At 42.8% G+C, this 24,419-nt stretch overlaps 1 protein-coding gene across 2 annotated transcripts; it reads left to right on the forward strand.

Annotated features, from left to right (window-relative positions):
- Positions 1-52: 52 nt before the first annotated feature.
- LOC143996302 (protein QNR-71-like) lies at positions 53-24,198 on the forward strand. 2 transcript variants are annotated; one of them, XM_077491286.1, is made up of 11 exons: positions 53-217; positions 3,482-3,628; positions 14,526-14,669; positions 14,742-14,900; positions 15,155-15,313; positions 15,769-16,116; positions 18,448-18,567; positions 18,659-18,758; positions 22,793-22,998; positions 23,619-23,706; positions 23,928-24,198. In XM_077491286.1, exons 1-11 carry the CDS (start codon positions 145-147, stop codon positions 24,076-24,078), a joined length of 1,695 nt encoding a protein of 564 aa, XP_077347412.1. In that variant the 5' UTR covers positions 53-144; the 3' UTR covers positions 24,079-24,198. The 2 variants fall into 2 exon arrangements, with proteins under 2 accessions (XP_077347412.1, XP_077347411.1); XM_077491285.1 differs by having other exon boundaries at positions 54-217; positions 18,394-18,567.
- Positions 24,199-24,419: the final 221 nt, after the last annotated feature.

Raw genomic sequence — 24,419 nt, forward strand, 5'->3', positions numbered from 1 at the left:
CATCACATGATGAGCCTGAAGGCTTTTCATAAACAGGAGGAGGGAACATTAGAATCCTGATTGCTATTACTCTCAGCTGTGACTAGTAGAGGCCAGTTTAAATACCACTGTGCTGGAAGGAAAGGAAACAATTCACTTTTGGCAATGCAGTCTGCAGTGGTGAGGGGCTGGTTGGTGCTCAGTGTCTGGCTGATCTCTGCTGCCCAGGCAGGAACACGTGAGTTTGTTTTGAGCTTGCCTTGTTATTAAAGGGTCTCTCTTTTGAGTTGTATGTTCTTGCATAAAATGTTTTTTTTTACCACTACTTGATGAAAATAGATATGTAGTATATTGTGGATCTACAAGCCCTATAATGTAACGTGATGGCCTACAGCAGCCATTCTCAATCAGAATTCCTCTGGGGGGTTGCTAGGGGTTCCTTGCACTGTGGCACCTGCTTAGTTTTAGGGTTTGTTCCACTTGCATATACCCAATCCTTTTATCTAGCTGTTTGTAAGGGGGCAGTCTTCTCACTTGCTTCCAATGTGAGTGCACTTTTTGCCATCAATGAAATTGTTTTAGCAAGGGCTCTTTAAGACCTGAGTTTCTTCTAGGGAAAGGTTGCGCACGAGATGAGAATACCATGGCTTCCACATAATGTCACTAGGCAGCCGAGTATCCCTATATGGGTTGCAGTTGCACTACAGTTAGGTGTTTGTTTGTTGGTGATGGCTGATCTGGTTCTACTGGGTACGCTGATAGCTGTGTGTAGCTCCAAGAGATCTACAACCTGTCAATGCAAAAAAAAAAAAAAAATTGTATCTGCGAAGTTCTCTAAACTGGCCATACATATTATTCTAGAGGATATAACCCTTTGGCCGGGTTCACACTGCTGCGGGGGGAGACCCGGATGTGATTCGCACCGCAGTGCAAATCACATCTGATCTCCGTAGCGATGCGAGTTCAGCCATACAGATAGTATGGCTGAATTCGCATCGCTCCCGCAGCAAACTCGCACGGGACCCTTTTTTTTTGGTCCGCAACAGAATCGGATCGCATGGGTGTTCACACCATGCGATCCGATTCCTGTGCGAGTCTGCAGATCGCACTGCGATATGCGGACGGATCTGGGGGTGTCATTAACGTTTCATTGACACTCCCAGCCGTTCGCATAGGGCAGTGTGAACTGCTGGCGGGAGTCATGCGATGCGGGAAAACGCCGCGGATTCGCGGCGTTCCCGCATCGCTGTGGTGTGAACCCAGCCTTAGGCTGCATTCACACCTGAGCGTAGCTTTTTCAAGCGTTTTTTGCGGCGTTTTTTGTCGCGAATTTGTGCAGGGCAAAAGGTCACCAATGTTAAGCATTGCAGATACAGCGTCAAAACGCCCATAGAAACGCTCGTTGTCGCGCTAAACGCTCGAATCGAGCGTTTCCATTCGTTTCTATGGGAATGAAAACGCCCAAATCAGGCCGTTTCGTGGGACAAAAAAGGGTCCGGAACTTGTTTGAGCTTCAGGCGTAGGGCTTCAGGCGACTTGGAGTGGAGATGTGAACCATCTCCATTGAGAATAATGTATTTTTTCCCCTCCAGCGTTTTGTATCTTCAGGCGTAGGGCTACAAAACGCTCAGGTGTGAATGGGGTCTTAGAGTGTAGCCACCATTACACTACATGAGTTTTGCAGCTTTAAAATACTTCCTACCTGAATAGGATCTTAATTTGACTGACAGATCTAAGATGCGAATCGATAACTTGCATTCAGAAGTTGAAATTCCTCTGTGTGGTATAGTGATCAAATGGGTTCTTGACAGCAGAAAATTTTTCAGAAAACCAATCTGCTCATGTCTCAGCCCATGTATGGTTACCATGGGTGGCCTACCTGTCTGGATATAAATAGTAGCACTCAATTTCCCAAGGGGGGGGGGGGGTGTGGTCATAAAGACTGATGCTGCTTTAGTGAATAGCATATGTTGGCGGGTTCTTTTGTATGTATGAAATCTTCACTCTTTTATATAATTTCATAGAAAATTTGCCAAGTAAGATGTGCATTTTGTTGGCTTTCTAATTGATTTGCTGATGCCTGTGCTATGATAAACTTGGCAGGACTGTATTGCTGAATGTGTATATAAGGTGACAACTGATGGTGCCAAAGATTGTTTGTTTATGAATAATGGTACAGCTGGCTTTTTATTTTATTTTTTTATGAACCACTCTGAATAAGTAGCAATAAAGTGTGGTGCTAACTCAAATGATACATTGAATCAATACAACTGCATCATTAGTGATGTAGTTCACATGAATCCCGTATTAATAAAAATAAGCAATATTCAAAAACGCAATCTCCAGAGTAGTCCACTCCCCATGATCCAAAAAAAGTTATCCTTCAAATGGTGCTCCACCAAAAACCATGTGAGGAATACAAACTCACAAGAACTTTAATGCGCCTTGTAGCAATACTGAACTCTTCATACACGTTGCTGCTTAGGCGTCTGCCTCTAAACCACAAGGTGTCTCCTTGGGAGAAACCTATTGAGAATCTCAGCGCATTGTTTTACATACTGTGCTATGATTCTCATTTACATTAGGGAGTGCTGAAAGTCAACACCAACATGTACAGCACTTGGTTGATATGCTCACCGTCTCGCCAAGACATGGCGCACGTTCCAAAGCGCAAGAGATGGAAACTAAGAAACTGAATTCTCACACCCACTTTTTTTTTTTTTTTTTTTTTTTTTTAACACTCTTGAAAATTTGCAAATGCAACAATTTAAACTTTGACTGACAGATTTAGCACTGGGAAACCCATTTTGAAAGCTAAACCATGCATGTTGTATAGATCAGACCAAAATGAGGGACTTTATTCCACATCAGGGATAGTTGGGAGCTATGCAGACCTAAACTTGCAGGAAGCAGGCTAATAGAATTTCTACAGCCTAAGATATTGTCTCATTTTGAATCCTGTGATTTTTTTTTTTTTTTTTTTAGAAGTGGGTGATTATACTTGAAGGTGTAATTTTTTAATTGCAACTAAACTTCAGGAAGATATGGGGGGGGGGGGGGGTTGCTGGGAACTGGCATTGCAGTAAAATTGTATACTCAGAGCATCCATCCACTTAACTGCTTTTCCTATTTGTGTACTAGAACTAGTCACTAGTGGGTGAAGTCAATGAATTGGGGAAAAAAACGTAGGAGCTCTAGATCAATTATGTGGCAAGTAAACTGAACTTTTGGCGTAATTGTTCTGGCCAAGTAGGTGGTGCCTGGGGTAAGGAAAAGCCCCCCCCCCCCCCTCCTGTTTCCACTAGTTCCTTAATGTGGTTCATTCAGAACTCCTGGAAGATGCTAAAAGCATCTTGTAAGTAATGTTAAACCTTCTATATCTGGTAACCCTATTTGTGTGAATCTGAATAAATTGGTTAACTTTCAAATCTCATTTGGCAAAACCTGCCAGGAGCAACTTTTGCCATGGTTTGATATATTGGGTGATAAATTGTCTCTACAGGTTTCCAAGATGTGGTAGCGTTCGGAAGGCAGACTAGCCATGAAAATCGCCACATACATGGTTGGTCCCCAGACAGCAGCTCTTGGAATGACCAGCTTTATCCTGCCTGGAAATCTGGTGATCCTAGATGGGAAAACTGCTGGAGAGGTAATGTCTAAGCCACCAAATGCAATGGCTGCTTTAATGCCATATGTACAAAATGCTACCTGTATAATTTCATCTGATGGTGCATCTTTGGGCCACCCCCTCCAAATAGAAATGCTTCATGACAGGACCACATTACTGCACCATCCCAGTTTTGTACTTGTGATAGTCTTCGACTATGAGTACTACCCAAGAGTATTTCTCTTGTGTAGTAAATCCAGGTGTTCCCTACTCTTAAATCGCTTGGCTTTATGTATACTATAAACTGCAAAACGGCAGATGGAGCATTTCTGGCAATGCCTTTTTTATTTTTTTATTTTTTAAGGAGCTTGCCTAAATAAGTTTGCTTTTATTTACACTAAAGGAATATTCAAGTCTTTCAATAAAGGATAACTGTACAGCTACAATTTATTTTACAAAAGTTTGTCATATATGTCAACAGAACAGGTTTACAACTGAGTATCATTACATGTGGTTTACATAGTAATAGAGTTTAACAGTCTATTGTCAATCTAGTAAACACAGATCCGAGACCCGGGTTGTACCGGGTTACTTGTGAAACGTTAATAGGAGTGTATAGTACACCACATTGTAACCAAATAGTTAGCTTTCTTGAATCTAATGAGAAGGGAGAGAGGAGGAGGGGAGGGGGGGGGGGGGGAGAAGAGGGAGATGGGGAGAAATCAGCCCTGCAGAGTATTTCAGAGTCCCATAATCGTGTGTGTGTGTGTGTGTCATGCAAGGCACCATAATCACTGGATGGTGCACAGGAGGGAGCCAGGGCAACGAAGACATAGGGATAGGGTCAGTGTCAATCATAGCCCAAAGCGGGAGTTGGAGCTATGTTGGCAGCTATATAGTAGGCCCGTAGGTTAGGGACCGAAAGGCTGCCATTAATTCGCTTAGCGAACAAGACCTGTTTTCCAATTCTGGGTGCGGGATGATTCCCCCCAGATAAATTGCAAAATCCTACATTGGTGGATACTGAGGATATGTGAACGGACCAGGATAGGTAAAACATGAAAGTAATAGTAGCTTCGGGAGAAGACATTCGCATGGCCGTTATTCTATTGGACCACGACGACAGCAGCGTATGTTAGTTTTTTAACAATGGCAGAAAGTTCGCCTGATACAAACCTGAGTACATAGGGGTGAGGTGGATTCCCAAGTAGGGCAGCAAAGAAACCGACTGAAAAGCAGACTGCAAGTCTCTCAGCAGACCTGGAGAGAGGTTAGTCGACAGTGCCTTTTGATTTAGATGGGTTGACCTGGAGCCCTGAAAGAGATGCAAAGGTGTCTAATAAAGCTTGTAAATTTGGTAGGGGAGGTGGCAGTGAGGATATCGTCAGCGAATAGGGTTATTTTATGGGGACCACCCGCAACCTCAATGCCGTGAATATCTGGATGCACTCTAAATTGCCTCCGCCAGGGGTTCCAATGCCAAAACAAAGGTGAGTGGGTATCCCTGGCGGGTGCCCCTCTTGATATTAATTAGAGGGTTTTTAAACTAGGTGGTGGGGGGGGGGGGGGGGGGGTTCAGAGATAGTCAGCGTGGAGCATATTCCAGAGGGTAATATTAGTGGTGGGGTAACCGAAGCACATAAACCCAAGGTAAATGTAGTAGCAAGTCCTAGTTGTAATCTTGGAACACCCAAGAGGATAGTGTGTGACCGGTCAAAATATATTAATACATTAAAATGTTTGTTTGCCAATGCCAGAAGTCTGCCAAGCAAAATAGGTGAGTTGGAAGCTCTGGTGCATCAGGAGAGCTATGATGTAATCGGTATTGCTGAAACTTGGCTTCATTCCTCACATGACTGGGCTATTAATATTCCTGGCTATGCACTCTTTCAGAAAGACAGAGTAAAAAGGAAAGGTGGAGGGGTCTGTCTGTATGTGAGAAATAATCTCCAAGCGAGTGAGAGAGGACCTGGTGGGCGGAGAGTGTGATGAGTCTGAGGCATTATGGGTAGAACTGCATACAGATGCGCGTAGTTCAAAGTTAATCATTGGAGTTTGTTATAGACCACCCAATGTTAATGAGGAGGTGGAGACTCAGCTCCTTGCACAGATAGCAAGGGCTGGGACAGTGATAATAATGGGGGATTTTAACTACCCAGAAATTGACTGGGGTAATGGCACTGCTGGCACAGTTAAAGGGCAAAAATTTGTAAACCTATTACAGGACAATTTTATGGTACAGTTTGAGGCCCCAACTAGGAATGATGCTCTGTTGGACCTGGTAATCTCAAACCATGCAGAACGTATTACTAATGTTCAGATAAAGGAACATCTGGGTAGCATTGACCATAACATGATTTCATTTGATGTTAGCTGTAAGCAAAAATCACATACAGGAAAGATATAAAAACACGTAATTTCAAGAGAGCAAATTTTCCAAGGATGAGGGCTGCTCTCCAGGACTTAGACTGGGAGAGAATATTGGCACCAATGGGCACAGAACAGAAATGGGAATTCTTCAAAAAGCTTGTTTGTGATCTCACGGCAAAGTATATTCCCATGGGCAATAAGTTTAAAAGGTTAAAAATAAAGCCGATGTGGCTCGCGGCCAAAGTTAAAAAAGCTATAAACTATAAAAAGAGCTTTCAAAAAATATAAAAATGAAGGAACACTAGTGTCATTTAAATGTTACAAGGAATTTAACAGAATATGTAAAAAGGAAATCAAGGATGCAAAAAATTCAAAATGAAAGACAGATTGCAAAAGACAGTAGGACAAACCCCAAAAAATTCTTCAAATATATTAATAGTAAAAAGGTTAAGTCTGAGCATGTAGGCCCTTTGCAAAATAATCTGGAGTGGGTGACTGGGGACAAAGAGAAGGCTAACTTATTAAATACTTTCTTCAACTCTGTGTATACAAAGGAGCATGGGGGAGCTCAGGTCCACAATGGGGGTGGTACTGACGCAGCCCCAAATCCACAATGGCTCATAAGTGATATGGTCCAGAAATATTTGGACAGAAAAAAGGTGGAGAAAGCACCTGGACCTGATGGCATCCACCCACGGATCCTAAAAGAATTGAATTGAGCTCTGAAATTTCAAAGCCATTGTATCTAATTTTTAGGGACTCATTAATGACAGGAATAGTACCACTGGATTGGCGCAGGGCCAATGTGGTGCCTATATTTAAAAAGGGAACAAAGTCTTTACCACGTAATTATAGACCCGTTAGTTTAACTTCTATAGTTGGGAAGATACTGGAGGGATTAATAAAAGACCACATAGATGAGTTCTTGCAGGAAAAAAATATTTTGAGCAACAGACAGCATGGATTCATGAAAGACAGGAGTTGTCAGACAAACCTGATTTCTTTTTATGAGGTGGTAAGTAAAACCTTGGACAGAGGGGTGGCGGTGGACGTGATATATTTGGATTTTGCAAAAGCGTTTGATACTGTTCCGCACACAAGGCTCATGTGTAAGGTAAAGTCTACAGGTTTGGAAACATCAGTTTGTAGATGGATAGAAAACTGGCTAAAAGACAGAATTCAGAGAGTAGTGATTAATGATTCTTACTCTGAATGGTCTAAGGTTATGAGTGGTGTACCCCAAGGTTCAGTGCTGGGACCCTTACTTTTTAATATCTTTATAAATTATATTGGGTCTGGGATCAAGAGTAACATTTCCGTCTCTGCAGATGACACCAAGCTATGCGGTGCAGTAACGTCCTTACAGGATGTCACCAATTTACAAGCAGACCTCAATGCTCTGTCTAATTGGGCGACTATGTGGCAGATGAGGTTTAATGTTGAGAAATGTAAGAATATGCATGCATCATACACGCTAGGGGAGTACAACTGGGGGAATCCATAGTGGAGAAAGATCTGGGGGTTTTGGTGGATCATAAGCTCAATAATGGCATGCAATGCCAAGCTGCGGTTTCCAAAGCGAGCAAAGTCCTTTCCTGTATTAAGAGAGGTATGTACTCCAGAGAGATATCTTTTTGCCCCTGTTCAAATCATTAGTAAGACCTCATCTGGAATATGCCGTTCAGTTTTGGGCACCAGTTCTCAAAAAGGATATCGGGGAACTGGAGAAAGTGTAGAGAAGGGCAACCAAACTGATAAGAGGCATGGAGCAACTCAGCTATGAGGAAAGATTAGAGGAACTGAATTTATTCACTCTTGATAAGAGGAGATTAAGGGGGGATTTGATCAACATGTACAAATATATAAGGGGTCCATATAGGGAACTTGGTGTCGAGTTATTCACTTTAAAGTCAACAAAGAGGACAAGGGGGCACTCTTTACGTCTAGAGGAGAAGAGATTTCATCTCCAAATACGGAAAGGTTTCTTCACAGTAAGAGCTGTGGAATAGACTCCCTGCAGAGGTGGTTATGGCCAGCTCAGTGGATTGCTTTAAGAAAGGCCTGGATTATTTCCTAAGTGTACGCAATATAACTGGGTACTAAAACATATACCGTATAAGCCGAGATTTTCAGCCCCTTTTTTTTTTTTTTTTTTTTTTTTTTTTTTTTTTTTTTTTTTAGGGCTGAAAGTGCCCCCCCCCCCCCTCGGCTTATACTCGAGTCACCACCCTGTCTACCCGATCAGCGTGTTGTGCAGACAGACGGCGGCCATTCCACTATTCAAAAGCCGCGCCTCCCTGTCTGTGATAGGCAGAACACTCAATTTCCCAGCAGTCAGTGGTCCGCCTATCACGGACATCCGCTCATCCTCATACTACGGACGAGGATGAGAGGATGTCCGTGATAGGCGGAACACTGACTGCTGGGAAATTGAGTGTTCCGCCTATCAGACGGAGGCGCGGCTTTTGAACAGTGGAATGGCCGCCGTCTGTCACAGACAAGAAGAGTTGTGGCGATCCTGGCATGTCTTTACATGCAGAAGGACAAGGGCACAAGACACAGGGATGGACGGACACGCAGGGATGGACAGGCATGTCTCACCCTCGGCTTATACACGAGTCAATAAGTTTTTCCCTTTTTTTTTTTTTTTTTTTTTTTTTTTGTGGTAAATTAGGGGCCTCGGCTTATATTCGGATCGACCTATACTCGAGTATATACGGTAGGTAAAGTTGATCCGGGGAAAATCCGATTGCCTCTCGGATCAGGAAGGAATTTTTTTTTTTCCCCTGCTTTAGCAAATTGGATCATGCTCTGCTGGGGTTTTTTGCCTTCCTCTGGATCAACTGTGGGTATATGGGCTGGTATATTAGATAGATATTTGGGTTGAACTGGATAGACTTGTGTCTTTTTTTTCAACCTGACTAACTATGTAACTATATATATTAAAAAGGGGATTCCAATCCGTAATACTTAATTTTTGCCCGGGGGGAGTTGTATAGGACTGACATCCATTGCATAAATGAGGCCCCAAATCCATAACGCCAAAGAACTGACATGAGGTAAGGCCACTACAGTGTCGAAGGCCTTGTTCACATCCAGAGATGGGAGCATGGATTCCAATGAGTGGTCGCGATCAGGCTTGGGGATCATCACAACATTTGCTTTTAGGTCTGGGGTAAAGTAACTTTTTTTTTTTTTTTTGTTTTTTGAGTTGTAAAATGGATATATACATTTGTTGCAAGAGCAAATGATTGGGGAGGGTCTGATGGTCCCCTGTTGAGACAGCTTTTAGGGGTGCCGGGGAGGGCTGAACTAACCTGCAGGCTTGTCCTCACAGGTTGGCACCAGCGCTCTGGCTGCAGGGAGTGCGTGCCATCGCTGGGGCTGTTTGCATCTTCACCGCCAGCCGCTCTCCTCTTTGCTGAAATTTCAGGAAGTCCTGTCTTCCAAGCCTCACTCTGAGGTGCACTTGCATCACCCGGCGTCACAGCGCAACCCGGAGAAGCATTAAGAGGGGTGAGAAGCGGCCGGCTATACCTGTGGTACCAGCATCCCAGGACCCTGCTAACCTTCTCGAACAAGAGTAAGTGAAAAAAAACTACTGCAGGCAGATCCAGGTCGGGCCCAGTGAGTACAACCCCCTTGGAAAGGGAGGTGGGTAAGAAAATCCAGATTCTTGGTGTCAGGACAGGCTGAACTTTACCTTACCCTCCCTCCCCCAGTACAAGCCCGCAGTCTGGGGAAGACATATAATGTTATCTCTTATCTTGCGGAGCCCAGGAGGCCCCAGATAAACACCCTCCTGCCGCTACAGGCCGTAGTTCCTCAAAGTGTGGGTATTGTAAGGACAAACTCCTCAAGTCTCACGCAAAGCCCTTCTGCTATAAATAAATTGGCAGGAAAAGAGGCTTCAGCATTGAATAAAAATGTTCTCATCCATGCAAACGGAAATGCTGGCAACTGTTAAAGCCTTCCGTGATTACATCGGGCAGTCAACAGCCCAGGGCCCTGAGACAGAGGAGGGCACATCCTCCCAGGAAAGCCTCTCTGGAGGGGGCCCTAGTGCCCTTATCCTACCCTCCGTCACTCCCTTTTGCCCAGATGGAAGAGGATTGGGGGGGGGGGGGGATAGCCAGGCTAGATCTGAACATGGCTAAAATGTTTGGCCCTGGCTTTCTTCCCTTTGAAAAAGTTGGGTCCCAGGAGAGGTGTGTATGCTGGTGCAGTGTGAATCGCACAGCCTATATTTGTAGCTCTCCAGATGGGACAACTTGGAAGGTGGTGATTTTGGCTGCTATTCTCCAGTGTGTCCTGAGGTGGGAAAAGCGAGCCCTGTGGCAAAAAATGGGAAAGACAACATGGCAATGAGTACTTCCCTTTGCCTTGGGAGCTTAGCAGCAGAATCCCTAATAACAGCCAGGTGGCTTTAGGGTGTTTAGATAGGACTCCCTCCTTCAATCCAGGGTGCTACTATCCTTTCCCTTGTGTCTGGGAACAAATGGCCCAGAAGCTTCAGCTAGACCAATGTACACGGCTTCCTTGTAAATCGGATGCTGTGGCTATTGCAAAACTAGCTTACCAGCCTACCACTATAAAACCTAATATAGTACAATTTGGGTGAATAAGTGTGTGGGGTTTTTTTTTTTTTTTTTTTTTTTGGCACAGTCTTGCAGGCTGTTCCTGCCACTAAACATTCCTAAACAGTTAATGGGAAGATTGTGAGGTGGTTTACAGGAACCTGGAAATTCCAGGAATTGCAGGCTTCCCCTGGTCAGTAAATGCACACCAGGTAATCTAAATCTAGGCCAGCTGCTATGAATCTAGCAGGTGGCTCCTTAGAGGTGTGTGTGTTTTTTTTTTTTTTTTTTTTTTTTTTTTTTTTTTGGGGGGGGGGGGGGGTTGGCTCCTAAAAAGCCTGCCCCCTAATTTTTGCCCTTGTGAACATCTTAAGTTCCAAACTATTGTTTCCTTTTACACTGCTGTATCAGTGTGCAAGAGTTAATCAAGCCCTCTTGGGGTTTGGGCTACAGCTCACCTGGGAGCTGTATGAGAAACATAAAATGCTATCCTGCAACCCTTAATTGATGGGTTCCTGGTGCAAACCTCTATGCTAAAGCTACATAAGCTAGCCTGTATCTAGTGTGAAGTCCTACAGATGTCCTATTACCTCCAGGCAAAGATTGTGATCATCTCTTCCTGAGTGACTTAATTGATCTCTGGGTCTGTGCTTGTTAAGACCTTAGATGCTTGGGAGGCTTGGACTCACTCCCACCTGTGGGTGGGTTAGCTACACCTACTCAGACTTATGCAGTAGGGTAACTACCACTACTGTGGTATAGTCTCACACCTCAGACCTCCATTATTTGGAACTACCATGCTCCTTCACTGGGGAAGGATTAGTATTAGAAGCTCAGGCTATGCCTAGGATAGATTGTCTGACTGCACACCATGGGAAGTTGTTGTGTCTTTTCTGTTTATATAACTATCTCATGGCTCAATAGAAATGCATAATGATTGTGACTGTACACTGTTTATCAGAAACTCATAACATTGAATTGTTAGTGACACTTCTGTTATATAACCATACACTATTTCCAATCAGAAAGGTACAACATAGAATTGTCAGTGACATTTCTGTAGGTTATACGACTGTACAAGTTGCTATTCAGAAATGCACAGCATTGAGTTTGTTAGTGACATTTCTGTTATAGGACTGTGCAGTGTTACTAATCAGAAGTGCACAGCATTGAATTATTGTTGGTGACATTTCTGAACATTCGGTTCTTTGACTATACCCTGTTAATCAGAAGTGTTAGTGTCCCTCTGCTGGTTATGACTGCACATGGTCCAGCAGTACACAACTATAGGTCGCAGGTGTCTTGTCTGTTATACTGGCCTGGCTATGCAACTGCATTTTCTTGATCATCAGAAATGTACAGGCGTTAGTATCATTTCTGTTGGTTATATGGCCATACGGAGTTCAGTATCAGGAATACACAACACCGTACAGGTTCTTGGCCTTCTGTCTGGCATCTTTTACCTTAGTTTACGGTACATCAGAAAAACACAACAGTGAAAGGTGTCTGTCTTCTGTTTTTCATATTGGTTGCTCAGAAAAACACATTTGGTATTGTCCTTTCTGTTATATGACCTTGCCTCGTTAAGCATCAGAAGCACACACTTTGTAGTTTGTCCTTTCTCTGTGCTTAAAGTGGAACTAAACCCACCTGTCGTTTTCAGCCAAGGAAGCTGCCATCTTGGCCTGTTTTAATCTATAACAGCCATGATGCAGCACATGTGATCAGTTAAGACACCAGCCATTGGATGATTTGAAAGTTTGGTTGAAAGCACAACCAATGGGAGTATCACATTTCTGGCATGTGTCAGAAATGTAACTGTGGATGGGTTTACTTGCGCTTTACATTATGATGATATCTTGATGCACAACATTTTACATCTGTCTTCTGTTCTACAGGTGACTGTACATCAGAAATGCAACAGTGAAGGCTGGGTGTCTTCCTGTGTGTGGGGGGGGGGGGGGGGGTTTGTATTCCATATAATATAAAGCTTGAGCTGGCTACCCTTCAGAAATACAAGGCCTGTATATCTGTGATATTATATAATTTCTCACTTTTATTCCAGACCTTTTCCATGCACATGGAAGGAACAGATGTTCTGACTGCCTAGTTAGTGAGCGCCAGATCCTAAAAGAGCAAGGACTGCTCAGAGTAATGGCCTCTTCATGCGTAGAAAACCAGTGACTTAAACTATTTATTCTAAAGTGTGGAAGACCTTCTGTTGAGTAAAAGGCAGATAACCTCCACCACTGTTCCAGTTATCCTGGAGTTTCTCCAGGACTGAGTAGACTTGGGCCTAGCAGTCAGCACCCTTCAGGTTCAGATGGTGGCCCTTTCGGTCTACCTCGCTATAAGGTTGGCAAAAGAGAACCTCTTCAAACGTGTTCTGTTGGCCAGGGAAAGGATTCCGCCTGTCGCCAAAAGTAGTTTCCCTCCATGGGACCTAACGAGGGTATTAGAGGTGTTATCTAAACACCCTTTTGAACCTAGAGAAGGTTCCCTTTAAGTTTCTAACCTTAAAATTATAATTTTTATCAGTTACTATGGCCAGGAGGGTTGGTGACCGGCAACGTCTGTCCATTAAGGAACCTTTCCTATTGGTACAGCCAGATAAGGTCACCCTTAGGACAGATCCCTTATATCTACCAAAGGTAGCATCTTTATTTCATAGGACGCAAGACATAATATTGCCATCCTTCTGCGATGAATCCAAAAATAAGGAAAATCTCATTGTCTAGATTGAAGAGGTCTCCTTTCTATCTAGAAAGAACAGTTTTAGGAGGTCCAGTCACCTGCTAGTTCTATACACTGGCTGGAAGAGGCTTCAGGCTTCTAAAGCCTCAGTTGCTAGATGGATCAGTGAAGCTATATCTGTAGCATATGAGGGTTCTGGAGTTCCAGCAAAAGTTAAAACTCATTCAACCAGGTCACTAGCAACATCATGGGCTGAGAAAGCAGGAGCCTCCTGGGAACAAATCCAGTGCGGCCACCTGGTCCAGTCAGGATATATTCCTAAAGCAATACCATGTGGAAGTGTTGTCACAGCAAGACTTGGCTTTCGGTTGGAAGGTCCTACAAGCTGTGGTCCCACCCTGAAGGTAGGCCTGGGGTTACTTGATTATCCTCTCAGGTGTGCTGTCCTGGAAGGTGATAGGAGAAAACCTATGTTAGACTTACCGGTAACAGTATTTCTACAAACCTTCCAGGATGGCAGGCCTACTTCCTGCCCTATGTGGAGGGAAAGATGAGCTAAATGCTAGGTGGTAAGTACCTATGTAGAGCAATGCTCCTTGTGAACCAGTTCAGGATTACTTTAGTACATACTGAGTATCAAGGGGAAGGGTGGGGAATTCTAAAAAAGCTGTCAAGTGATTATGTTCCCTGTAGGGAGGAGCCCTCATCTCTCGTGTGCTGTCCTGGAAGGTTCGTAGACTTATTGGTAATAGTATTTCTAATGTAGGCTTTAATGATTTTAAAAGACTCAAAAGCTGGCACTGTTCTTACATGTGTATAGAACAAGCTATTTCAACAGCCAAGAGCCTTGAGGTGCCTAACTTGGCAATCATGTGGATTTGGTATGTGATGCATATACCACTGCTTCCTATGATTTTTAAATCCATTAGAGTGGTGTGATGGCTGTAAACATTTCTAAGTTCATATTGTGTAAGGCTTGGCTGAGTTTATTGTTTTTTGATACGGGCATGTAAAATTGTTACACCTACTGGCTAACAGCTAGGTAATGGTACCCTTTTGCCTAGCAGAAAAGCACAATATTGTACACAAGTAAACATACAAATGAAGGGTCAAATAAAATGATGTTGGATGTGGAAAAGTTTAGCATTGAGGAATTGGTTGGGGAAAATCTAGAAACCCCTGACATCCAGAATCCTGTCAGTGACAAATGGCCCAGTTACACATTTATTTATATTTTTTCCACATTGGAATATACCACTTTTCATACTAGAACATGTTCTGTCCTAATTTATTTTTAGGTGGCAAAGTAGTGGCACTGCTGACCAGTGACAGTCCTGCACTGATGGGGTCAAATGTTACATTTGCTGTGAATCTGCATTTTCCCAGATGTCAAAAGGAGACTGAGGATGGGGACATAGTCTATCAACGAGGATGTGATAATGGTAAATGTAGAAGCAGGTTGATCTGTTAGGAGGTAAGGATTGCTGGCTTCTCTAACCTGTTGCTTATTTCAGCTTCCTTTAGTGATCAGTATGTGTATAACTGGACCAAATGGGTACCATTCTGTAATGAAGGCAACTGCAATTTTTCCAACAAGTTTCCAGATGGAAGACCATTTCCTCACCACCATGACAGGAGACGCCATAACTTCATCTACATATTTCAAACACTGGGTTGGTATTGTCATGGTTTACATATGTTAATGTAGTTCTCAAAGTTGGCTGAATTGCAGCCTTGACAGACTGAATAGATTTTCTGCAGATTCTTCTGTCAAAATCTTAACCATACCTCAGACTCTGGGCTTTTTTTTTTCCTATTCCTGAGCCTCACATTTCAAGGGGAAACTAGACTGAACGCTGCAAGTGTAAATTTTGATAGGTAATTTTTAATTGGGAGGCCTGATAATGAAGGTATTTTCCATATCCAGGCCAATACTATCAGACAACTGGAGGATCTTCAGCTGTTCTCTCGCTAAATACTACAAACATCACAGCTGGTGCACAGATGATCGAGGTGACTGTTTTTAGGAGAGGCTATCGAAAGCATTACCCTGTTACTAAAGCAAGTGGCCTGTACATTGTAACTGGTAAGTGTGAAGATGCTGATAAAACTTGTGAGATCTAGATACATATGTGTTATGTAAATGTAACTGGCATCTGCACCCATATGGTGTATGCAAGCAGAGAACACTTTGAATCCTGTCTATTACTTTTCTGTTGGCAGCTCCATTTTGGTAATTACCTTGCCTGCCTTTATGGTAGAAAAAAAAGTGTCAACCCAAATGGTAAATATCCACACCCCATTACCTGTAAGTTTAAGTGGCGGTTTATTTGGCATACTGCAGTCAAACTTTAGGTATCACATCCTATGTAAAAAGTCATGTTTTGCTAATTCTCTCGTGTCTAACTACTAAAGCAATGCAGACACAATTTTTCTTATTAGAAATGCATACGGTGATGAGGATCCTTCTCTTCCTCCTTCTCCTGTCCATTGGTCACCCAGAGGGCTTTTTTTTTTTTTTTTTTTTTTTTTTTTTTTCAGATCAAATTCCTTTCTATGTGAACATTTCACAGAAAAATGACAAGAATTCCTCTGACCACATCTATATCAAAGATTCTCCAATTTCATTTGATGTTAAAATCCATGATCCAAGCCACTACCTCAACAAATCTATTTTGTCATTCAACTGGACCTATGGTGATGGCAGTGGCTCCTTTGTATCCAATAACCCAGTGTCCACTCATACTTACACCTTGCTTGGAAACTTCAGTCTGAACCTAACCATCAAAGCTGCCATTCCAGGACCCTGTAAACCAGTTACACCTACTCCCCTTCCTACAACAAGAGCAGCAACTACACAGATGCCAACAACCACTACAAGCACAACTGGTAAGTGGTGTGGGTTAAGGGAGGTTCCATCACTGCTTTTTGCACATGTTTTGAATTGTTTGCTTAACCTCCCTGACAGTATGATTACTGGGTTTTTTTTTTTTTTTTTTTTTTATTTTTTTTTTTTTTTGTGCTTTGTTTTTATATTTGTAAATCTGGCCACAAGAGTCTAGACATCCTGGGTATGACGTTTGAAACACTAGGGGCTCATTTACACTTGCTTTGTTAAAGCTCTCTGAACGCTAGTCAAAACTCCTGTCACTAAATAAAATGGTTAGCTTACCGTCCTGTTTACATCTGCTTTGCTTCTATAATTATACCCAATGTAGCTTCAGTGGTGCTTCAAAGCCTCCATAGAAGTCTGACAGCTTGCATGAGGTTTCACACAAGCTGTCATAGACTTCTATGGAGGCTTTGAAGCTACATGGGGTATAACTATCAAAGCGGATATAAACGGGACTAGGGTAACCCTTTTATTAAGCGATGAGGGCTTTGGTAAAGCGTGTCTAAAACCATGTTTTGAAGCGAGTATAAACTAGCCTTAATTATGACTTAACTAACTTGACACAGTTCCCCATAAACGTTTACTGTACAAAAGAAGGTCCTCTGACATGGACCGTACATGGATTGAAAACTGGCTACATGGGCAAGTTCAGAGGGTGGTGATGGGTGGATAGAGGGGGTCCCCCAGGGTCCTATGCTGGGACCAATCCTATTTAATTTGTTCATAAATGACCTGGAGAATGGGGTTTTCCAACTTCACCTACTATGTAACTTATAAAAAATGTTGTTCAATAATCAAATACACAAATCTGCTCAGTCACTTTCAGTGTCTGGCATATTTCCCCTCAAATCTGAGCACTATTGCTGTTTTTCTAGCTGGTCTAAAACATCTTTTGATGTAGAGAAATGCTTTTTGGATGCCATGGACATTCTCAAGCTTCCAGGCAGAAATTACAGTGTATGTAATTGCATACACAGTATCTCACATGTGAGTACAACCCTCACATTTTTGTTCTATCTTTTCATGTGACACACTGGAGAAACAACACTTTGTCACAGTGTATAGCTTGTATTAAATGTGTAAATGTTCTTCCCCCCCCCCCCCCCCCCCTCAAAATAACTCAACACGCTGGCATCAAAAGTGAGAACACCCCAAAATGTGCAAATTGGACCCCTCTTCCCTCACACCCTCACCCAATGTCATGTGACTAGTTAGTGTTACAAGGTCTCAGATGTGAATGGGGAGCAGATGTTCAATTTGGTAGTATTACTCTAACCCTCACATACTGGTCACTGACAGTTGAGCATGGGAAATAACTCCTGAGGAGCTGAAAAGAATAGTTGCTCTACATAAAGATGGCCTAGGCAATAAGATTGCCGTGGCCATGACCATACAGCAGTTTAATGGGATAGGTTCTACTCGGAACAGGCCTCACCATGGTCGACCAAAGAAGTTGAGTGCACATGCTCAGAGTCATATCCAGAGTTTGTCTTTGGGGAAATAAACATATCAGTGCTTCCAGTATTTTTCAGCCTGTCATTGCTAAGACCATACACTGCATCAAATTGGACTGCATGGCTGCCATCCCAGAAGGAAGCATCTTATAAAGATGATGCACAAGAGCCTGCAGTTTTCTCAAGACAAGCAGATTAAGGACATGGATTACTGGAACCATGTCCTGTGGTCTGAGACCAAAATAAACATATTTGGTTCAGATGTTGTCAAGCGTGTGTGTGTGTGGTGGCAAAGGTCTGACAGAACGAATCTGGACAATTCGACTGTGTGGGCTTCATCAGACCTTTGCTGTCAAAATCAGACAGACTTTAGATTTAGAACATATGTTAAATCTTTCCAACGGACTCGCGTCCGGTTGAAAAAATCTGTTCGTCTGTATGCTAGGGCAGCTACTGGCTATGAACTTTCTTATTCGAGTCCGGTCGAACTTTGTGTGTGGACAAGTCTGACTGAATTCAGTCCGGTCGTTTACACGGCATAAAATCGCATTAGTGTATTTTGGAATTTACCCCCCTGCTCTGCAACACTTGCAGGGAACAGAACAGTAATGCATTGGGTGGAGTACATGGCCTGAGGATAAATCATGAGGTAATTGCAGGCTCCTGGGGATACAGTAAGTAACTGTACCCAGGATAATGTGGCGCAATCCTGAGTGGCTCAGGTTACTGCTTTTGGTAATTAACCCTGATCTACAGGAGGTTAAGGAATAAGTGTTTCTTCCATGAAACAAGGATTACAATAACTGTTTTATCCAAAAGGTAACACAACTGAAGTGCCACCCTTTGAAACTGAGACCTTTCCTCTAACTACAGAAGAACAGAATACTACTACTCGTGCTATCCCCACTACCCATACAACTATACCAACTACCTCTGTTCCTGGGTGCTTTATCTACAGATATGGCTACTACAACGCACAAATTACAGTTGCAGGTAGGTTGTAAGCATTCAAAACTTTCATGGCATAAAATTTTGGGCTTAAAACTTGTATTTTCTATATATAATTTTTTTTTTTTTTTTTAAGATGGCATCCTTGGTATGAATATTATTGAAATGAACACTGTCAAAGTGTCCTCTCAGGCTGAAAACTCTATAATTGATTTTGTGGTGTCCTGTGAAGGCAGGTAAGGTGGGTCTTTTACTAATAGACTAATAATATGCCAAGTTCTACATCCCAAATAGCTGTAGTTTTCTACATTTTAAACATCTAGGTGTTCAAATTGCATCAAATGTGGAGAGAAATCTTCACCCTTTGCTTAAGTGCCCTAAACATACAGGGGAAATATGGAGCAAGCTGCCTTTTTTTTTTTTTTTTTTTTTTTTTTTTTTTATTTAACCATGGCAGTATCCACAAGATGCTCCAAACTCTTATTTGTAGAGGGGAGTATGTCACCAATAACTGGGTTTAGTACACAGGGTGGTAGTTTTGAGCGGTGGTGTAGGGATCTGGAAACCATTAGTGATGAATGGGAGCAAGCTCTGGTGAATTTGACCAGTCTACTTATTATCTTCCAGTGTCTGACCCAGTTATTTACAGGTCTCACTATACTCAAACTACATACTTGGGGTAAAGCAGATACACAACTGTACTATTGAAACCGGTATACTTAAACATATGTTGTGGTGGTGTCTTAAATTGCATCAATATTGGGATTATATATTTGCTACCTTAAACACTCTATGAACATGCATGTTCACGCAGATCCAAAAAAAGCTTTTGCTAGGGATTATATCGGAGGTCCTCCCATCTGAAATGCATGTGATGTGGCTGTGGTCTACGTAAATGGCTTGTATTGCAGAAATAACCAACTGCTCAATGGTCTAATGCAATTCAATTCCTTCATAAAATTAAACACAGGAAATGCCCCCAAAAAATATTCTGGGAACATCTGGTCTCTATGGCTGGACTACAATCTGTGTAAAGGAGTTGAGTTTACAGATTGTTAGTAGTGTAGTAGATCTCTGGTATGAGCAATTAAGGTGCATGATCTAAAGCAAATATTCACTTTTTTTAAATTTATTTTTATTTCCCTCCAGCTGTAGGAACACCTCTGGTGGGAGCCATGATCTCCCAGGGCTTTCCTGCAAGTCTGTGTGGGGTTTTTTTTTTTCTCCCCCCTGGGAGAGTGATCCTCCCACTTCCCTCCAGCTGACTGGTCCCATGGGCTCCCTCTCCTGTGCTCAGAGCCTGTATGGCTCGCAGTACTGTTGTCGTGTGCCCCCCCCCCCCCTTTTCTCTCAGCCAAGCGGCAGCTGTTTTTGTTTCCCCCGCCAACTCCTGTATTGAGGGATGCAAACATAGCGGCCGCTATCCTGGTGGCTGAGGAGAGCCTCGGCCACATCCTTTATAGGAAGGAGCAGCACTTCCAGGTTGGTGCATGGGTCATTTCTGGCCACAAGCGAAGTGGAGAGGGCAGGGTCATCTGGTGCCTTAAAGTTTTGGTTCCAAGTCAGCACAGCGGTGTTTTAATCTGGAACTGGCGTTTCTCTTGACCACACTTCGGCAAACTGCTATGCATGCCCCACCCGCCCCCCATTGTCCAACCAATTAAGAGAAGGTGCCTTGTCTGCAAAGAAAGTTGAACGAAGCTTGGACTAAAACGCTCTGTGCAGTTTGCATTGCAGATCTAGTCAGGAGTTTCCATCCATTTGTGGCGATTTGGTTACAACCATAAAGGATTAACTCTCGGCCACGTTTCAAGCATTTGGGTCAAACCTAAGGGAGGAACCAGGTCTCTCGTGATCCTAGGCTTCTGCAGCCATCTTCAGAATCCCAAGGTGGCTCCCAAATACTAATAGGGGGTCTGATATCCCAGGACACTTCTCAAGAGTCAGTTTTCCTCTCTCCAGATGACTCGGATTCTGAGGAAAATGACAGAGGCTGCTTCTAAGGACAAGATGTCACTAGAGGTGAGAGGACTCCTGAAAGTAATTCATGCTACTTTGGGGCTAGAGGAAAAGTAACTCTCCCTACATGACAGCATGTACGCTGGTGTAGGAGATTCAAAAGGCTGTTTGTTCAATTATCGGATATGATTAAGTGGCTGAAACCTGAGAGCCATTCTTTTCCCAGGCTCACAAAAGATTTCCATTTGAAGATAATTATCTTCATAAAGTTCCAAAATTGGAATCTTCCTTTTCTCAGGTCTCAAGTCTACAGACCTCACCTTTTTGAGGATATGGGCACTCGGAAGGAACCCATAGATAAAAGGAGGGACCTGCTTCTTAAAAGAGCCCGGCAATCGGTGATTAACAATTTAAAACCGTCAATGGCAACAACCTGTGTTGCAAGGAATTTCGATCACTGGGTTAACCAGCTGAAGGTCCATATTATAGATTCCCTAAACGGGAAATCCTAGACTCCTCCAACTTTATCTGCAGCAATATCTTATATTGTGGATGCTTCAGCAGAGTCTATTCACAGGTCAGCAGCTTTAACTAATTCTGCTAGGAGGGCTTTGTGGCTAAACTTTGTGGCCAGGAGATGCTGCATAGACTGTGGTATTCCTTTTTGGAGGAGATCTGCTGTTCAGAGCTAGTCCGTTCTTGACCGTATGGCCAATAGTCTTTTCCGGTCAAGAAGAAACGGGTGCAGACCTGTAAGCTCTCTTTGGGGCAACAGGAAGTAAACGCAAAGCAAGAGAGCCATGGTCTTACCAGAAGCCCAAAGGTAGGAGTGGAGTGCTCTTCAATCCTCCTACGACCGCCGGATAAAATACAATGCCTCTCCCCTCAAGGTCCAGAAGACTCCAGGATTTTATTCCTCAGTTTATAGTGAACGTGCTATCCCAGGGATGCGTAATAAAATTCACGGAAGAACCTCAAAGATTCTTGATGACAAATGTCCCAAGGGATCTGGTCAAAGCTTTTGCCATCAAGTCCCTAATTCAGGAACTGGAAACTGTCATTGTTTTGATCCCGACAGGTGAGTTCTTCCAGGGTTTCTACTTGCATGTTTTCCTTGTTCACAAAAGTTCTGCCTCAGACTTGTTCAGCATTTTTAGATTTAGGATGAGTACAGAAGATTTCAGATGGCTTCCATTTTCTCAGTAAAACCTCCTAAATCAAGGGTGCTACATGGCATCAATAGATTTACAAGATGCCTGCCTGCCTCCACATTCCTATTGCCACCAGGTCACAAATGTCTGAGGGTGGTACAGCTGCAATTCGGAGCACTTCCATTCAGTCTGTCATCCCTAAGGGTGTTCACGAAAATAATGGCTGAAGCATTGGCGCCTAGAAGGAATCTCAGTGATTCCTTATCTGGACAACTTGCTGTTTTTTTTGCTCAAACCAAAGAAGGTCTTCAAGAAAACATGGTCAGGGCTTGTAGTCACCTAGAATCAATGGGGTAGATCCTAAATCTTCAAAAATCAAATCTGATTCAGAAAGTGTTTATTCCTGGGTTTCCATATCAACTCTTTTTTTTTAATTTTTTTTTTTTTTTTTTTTTTTTTGGAGCAGAAAATTTTCCTGCCAGAAGGAAACATGATACAATTTGTACCAACTCTTCCTAACTACAGATCAATCAGATGTCTTCCATCACAAAGATCATGTCCGCATCTTCCATAACAGCAGTTCAGTGGGCAAAGTGTTTGTTAGCTACAACAGCTCAGTCAGTGAGCTGCAAGCCGTGTGTGTTTCTTTGAAGGTCGATTCGGTCCAGAATCAAACCCAGGAGATAATACTTCCTACTTTTTTTTTTATTTTATTTTTTATTTTTTTGCTCTAATCCATCGGGTAAGGAAGAATTCCATACCCTGGATGTTAAGAGCAGTCCTGAGTTACCTGGAAGCCACTAAAGACTTTAGATGTTCAACGCACTATTCACTTTATTTTCTAGTAATAAAGGAAGACAAGCTTCCAGAGGAGCCATAGCCATTCTCAACCATCTTGCTATCTCAGAAGTGTGTGTAACTGATGGGTTTAGGCAAAACTGCAGTAAGATCCATTCACCTAGCACTGGTAAAGATTGCAAAAGGCCAAGCTGCCCCACTGGGGTGGGGGGGGGTTAATCGCTACATGTGGAGTGACAGTGCACAGTATTACCCAAAACGATTATACTGGTTTACTGCAGAAAACTAAGGCTGTAGTAGGGGACACCTGCTTTGCCTAGACTCGTGTTCCTCATTGGTATTTAATGATTTTTGTCTCCCAGCATGCCTACAGATGCCTGCACAATTGTTTCGGATGCTTCTTGCACAATTCCTCAGAACATGGTATGTGATCAGATTCCAGCTTCAGACCAGTGCCTCTTGACCCTACGAAGAGCATTTGCAGAGCCGGGATCCTACTGTGTCAATATTACCTTAAGTGATGCTGCAAGTCTGACTCTTGCCAGTACCCTGGTTTATGTAGATGCAGGTAATTGCAACATGGTGGGAAAGTTTTGTTGGCAAGTCGGCAGACTAGTGTTATGCTGGGCAGTCGTTAAAGTGAACTGGTGACTAGAGAAGCAAGTATGGCCCTCTTCCAAGGTGCAACAAAGGAATATGACTTGAAATTACAAGCTTGCATGTGGGTAAAATCAGGTGAATAGTATAGTGTTTGGTACATTTTACTAAGGCAGCTGAATGCCTTTGCATGGCCCCTCATTGTTCAGAAATGGCTGCACAATTAAAACACAGAATTTGTATGTAGTCCATCGTGCAGGTGCCATAACAAATGGTAATGTGTATTTTAGCATGTCCTAAAGCCTGAAATCTGCACTGAAGGTCTTGCCTAGTTTAATAGTCCTTAGAGTAGGAACACTTGCAATTATAAGAAAAGTTAAAATCGCTGGTCACAAGTATTGCCAAGGTGCGTGCAGGTTTTAAGCACTTTGCTGTAGATGTGGGAAAGATGCAGTGTTTGTCTGTCGGGGGGGGGGGGGGGGGGGGTGAGACTACAGCTCCATGGCCTTGCATAACTCAATGAAAACATTTTATTTTGACTAAATCCTACTTGTGCTTTTAAGCAGTAAACCTAAAGCTTTTATCCTCTAGGATCTGGAACAAAGACTACCTCTGTAGTCCTGACTATATTTGGATTGGTGGCCCTCATTGCAACATTGGCTGGTGTTCTTCTGTACAGGTGAGTGCTCAAGCGCAGAACAAACTTGCTGGCTGAGTTTGCCTTCTGAGACTATACTATTTGAAGTGGTTTCTGTGAAATTCATGATGGAAGCTGGATTGGCCTTGTCTTTCAGTCACTAGTCTTGTTCTCTATCTACTGACCCCGACTCTTAAAACAGCTTTCCATATTTGTTCCCCCTAACCACTTCTTTTTATTTTTTTTTATTTTTTTTATAATAGGAAATACAAGGAGTACAAGCCCATCAGGAATGCAACAGATGACAGTGGCAGTCAGATCAATGTGTACTTCAGACAAGTCAAAGATGCCTTGCTTCATGGAAAGCACAATGAGCAGGATCCACTACTGAAAAACAAAGCTGGAGTAATATAGTGACTTGCTGCAAAGCTATTGCACTGTATAACCTTGCATTATCTCATATCTTCAATACTGACTATAATGGTTTGTTAGCAGGGGTAAAACCAAATAAAAAAAATACTCCCTTTTTTAATGTATCAGTCTTTTATTTTATATTTTTTTTTTTTTTTTTTTCCTGTAGTGCTTTGCATTGACTCTTACTAAATGCTTTCCTCCCTACAAGGGTGAGACCATGCTGTGCTAGACTTCAGCCAACCAGATTGGTTCTAGAATCTAACTGCCAACCAACTGCATAATTCATTTGAGCTATCTTTATTATTTTAATACAGTAGATATGCACAAAGACTGCCTTGTGG

The sequence above is a fragment of the Lithobates pipiens genome, unplaced genomic scaffold (genome assembly GCF_037356315.1).
Source record: "Lithobates pipiens isolate NorthernLeopardFrog02 unplaced genomic scaffold, aLitPip1_a1.2 Scaffold_19, whole genome shotgun sequence".
In the NCBI taxonomy this organism is placed as follows: Eukaryota; Metazoa; Chordata; class Amphibia; order Anura; family Ranidae; genus Lithobates; species Lithobates pipiens.

What these genes read in the sequence shown, in the direction of transcription:
- LOC143996302 (XM_077491285.1), top strand. Translation starts at nt 145, where the DNA reads ATGCAGTCTGCAGTGGTGAGGGGCTGGTTGGTGCTCAGTGTCTGGCTG. An exon ending in AACCACTACAAGCACAACTG is followed by an intron (nt 16,117 to 18,393) that starts GTAAGTGGTGTG and finishes TTTATCCAAAAG; the next exon opens with GTAACACAACTGAAGTGCCA. An exon ending in CCTGGTTTATGTAGATGCAG is followed by an intron (nt 22,999 to 23,618) that starts GTAATTGCAACA and finishes TTTATCCTCTAG; the next exon opens with GATCTGGAACAAAGACTACC.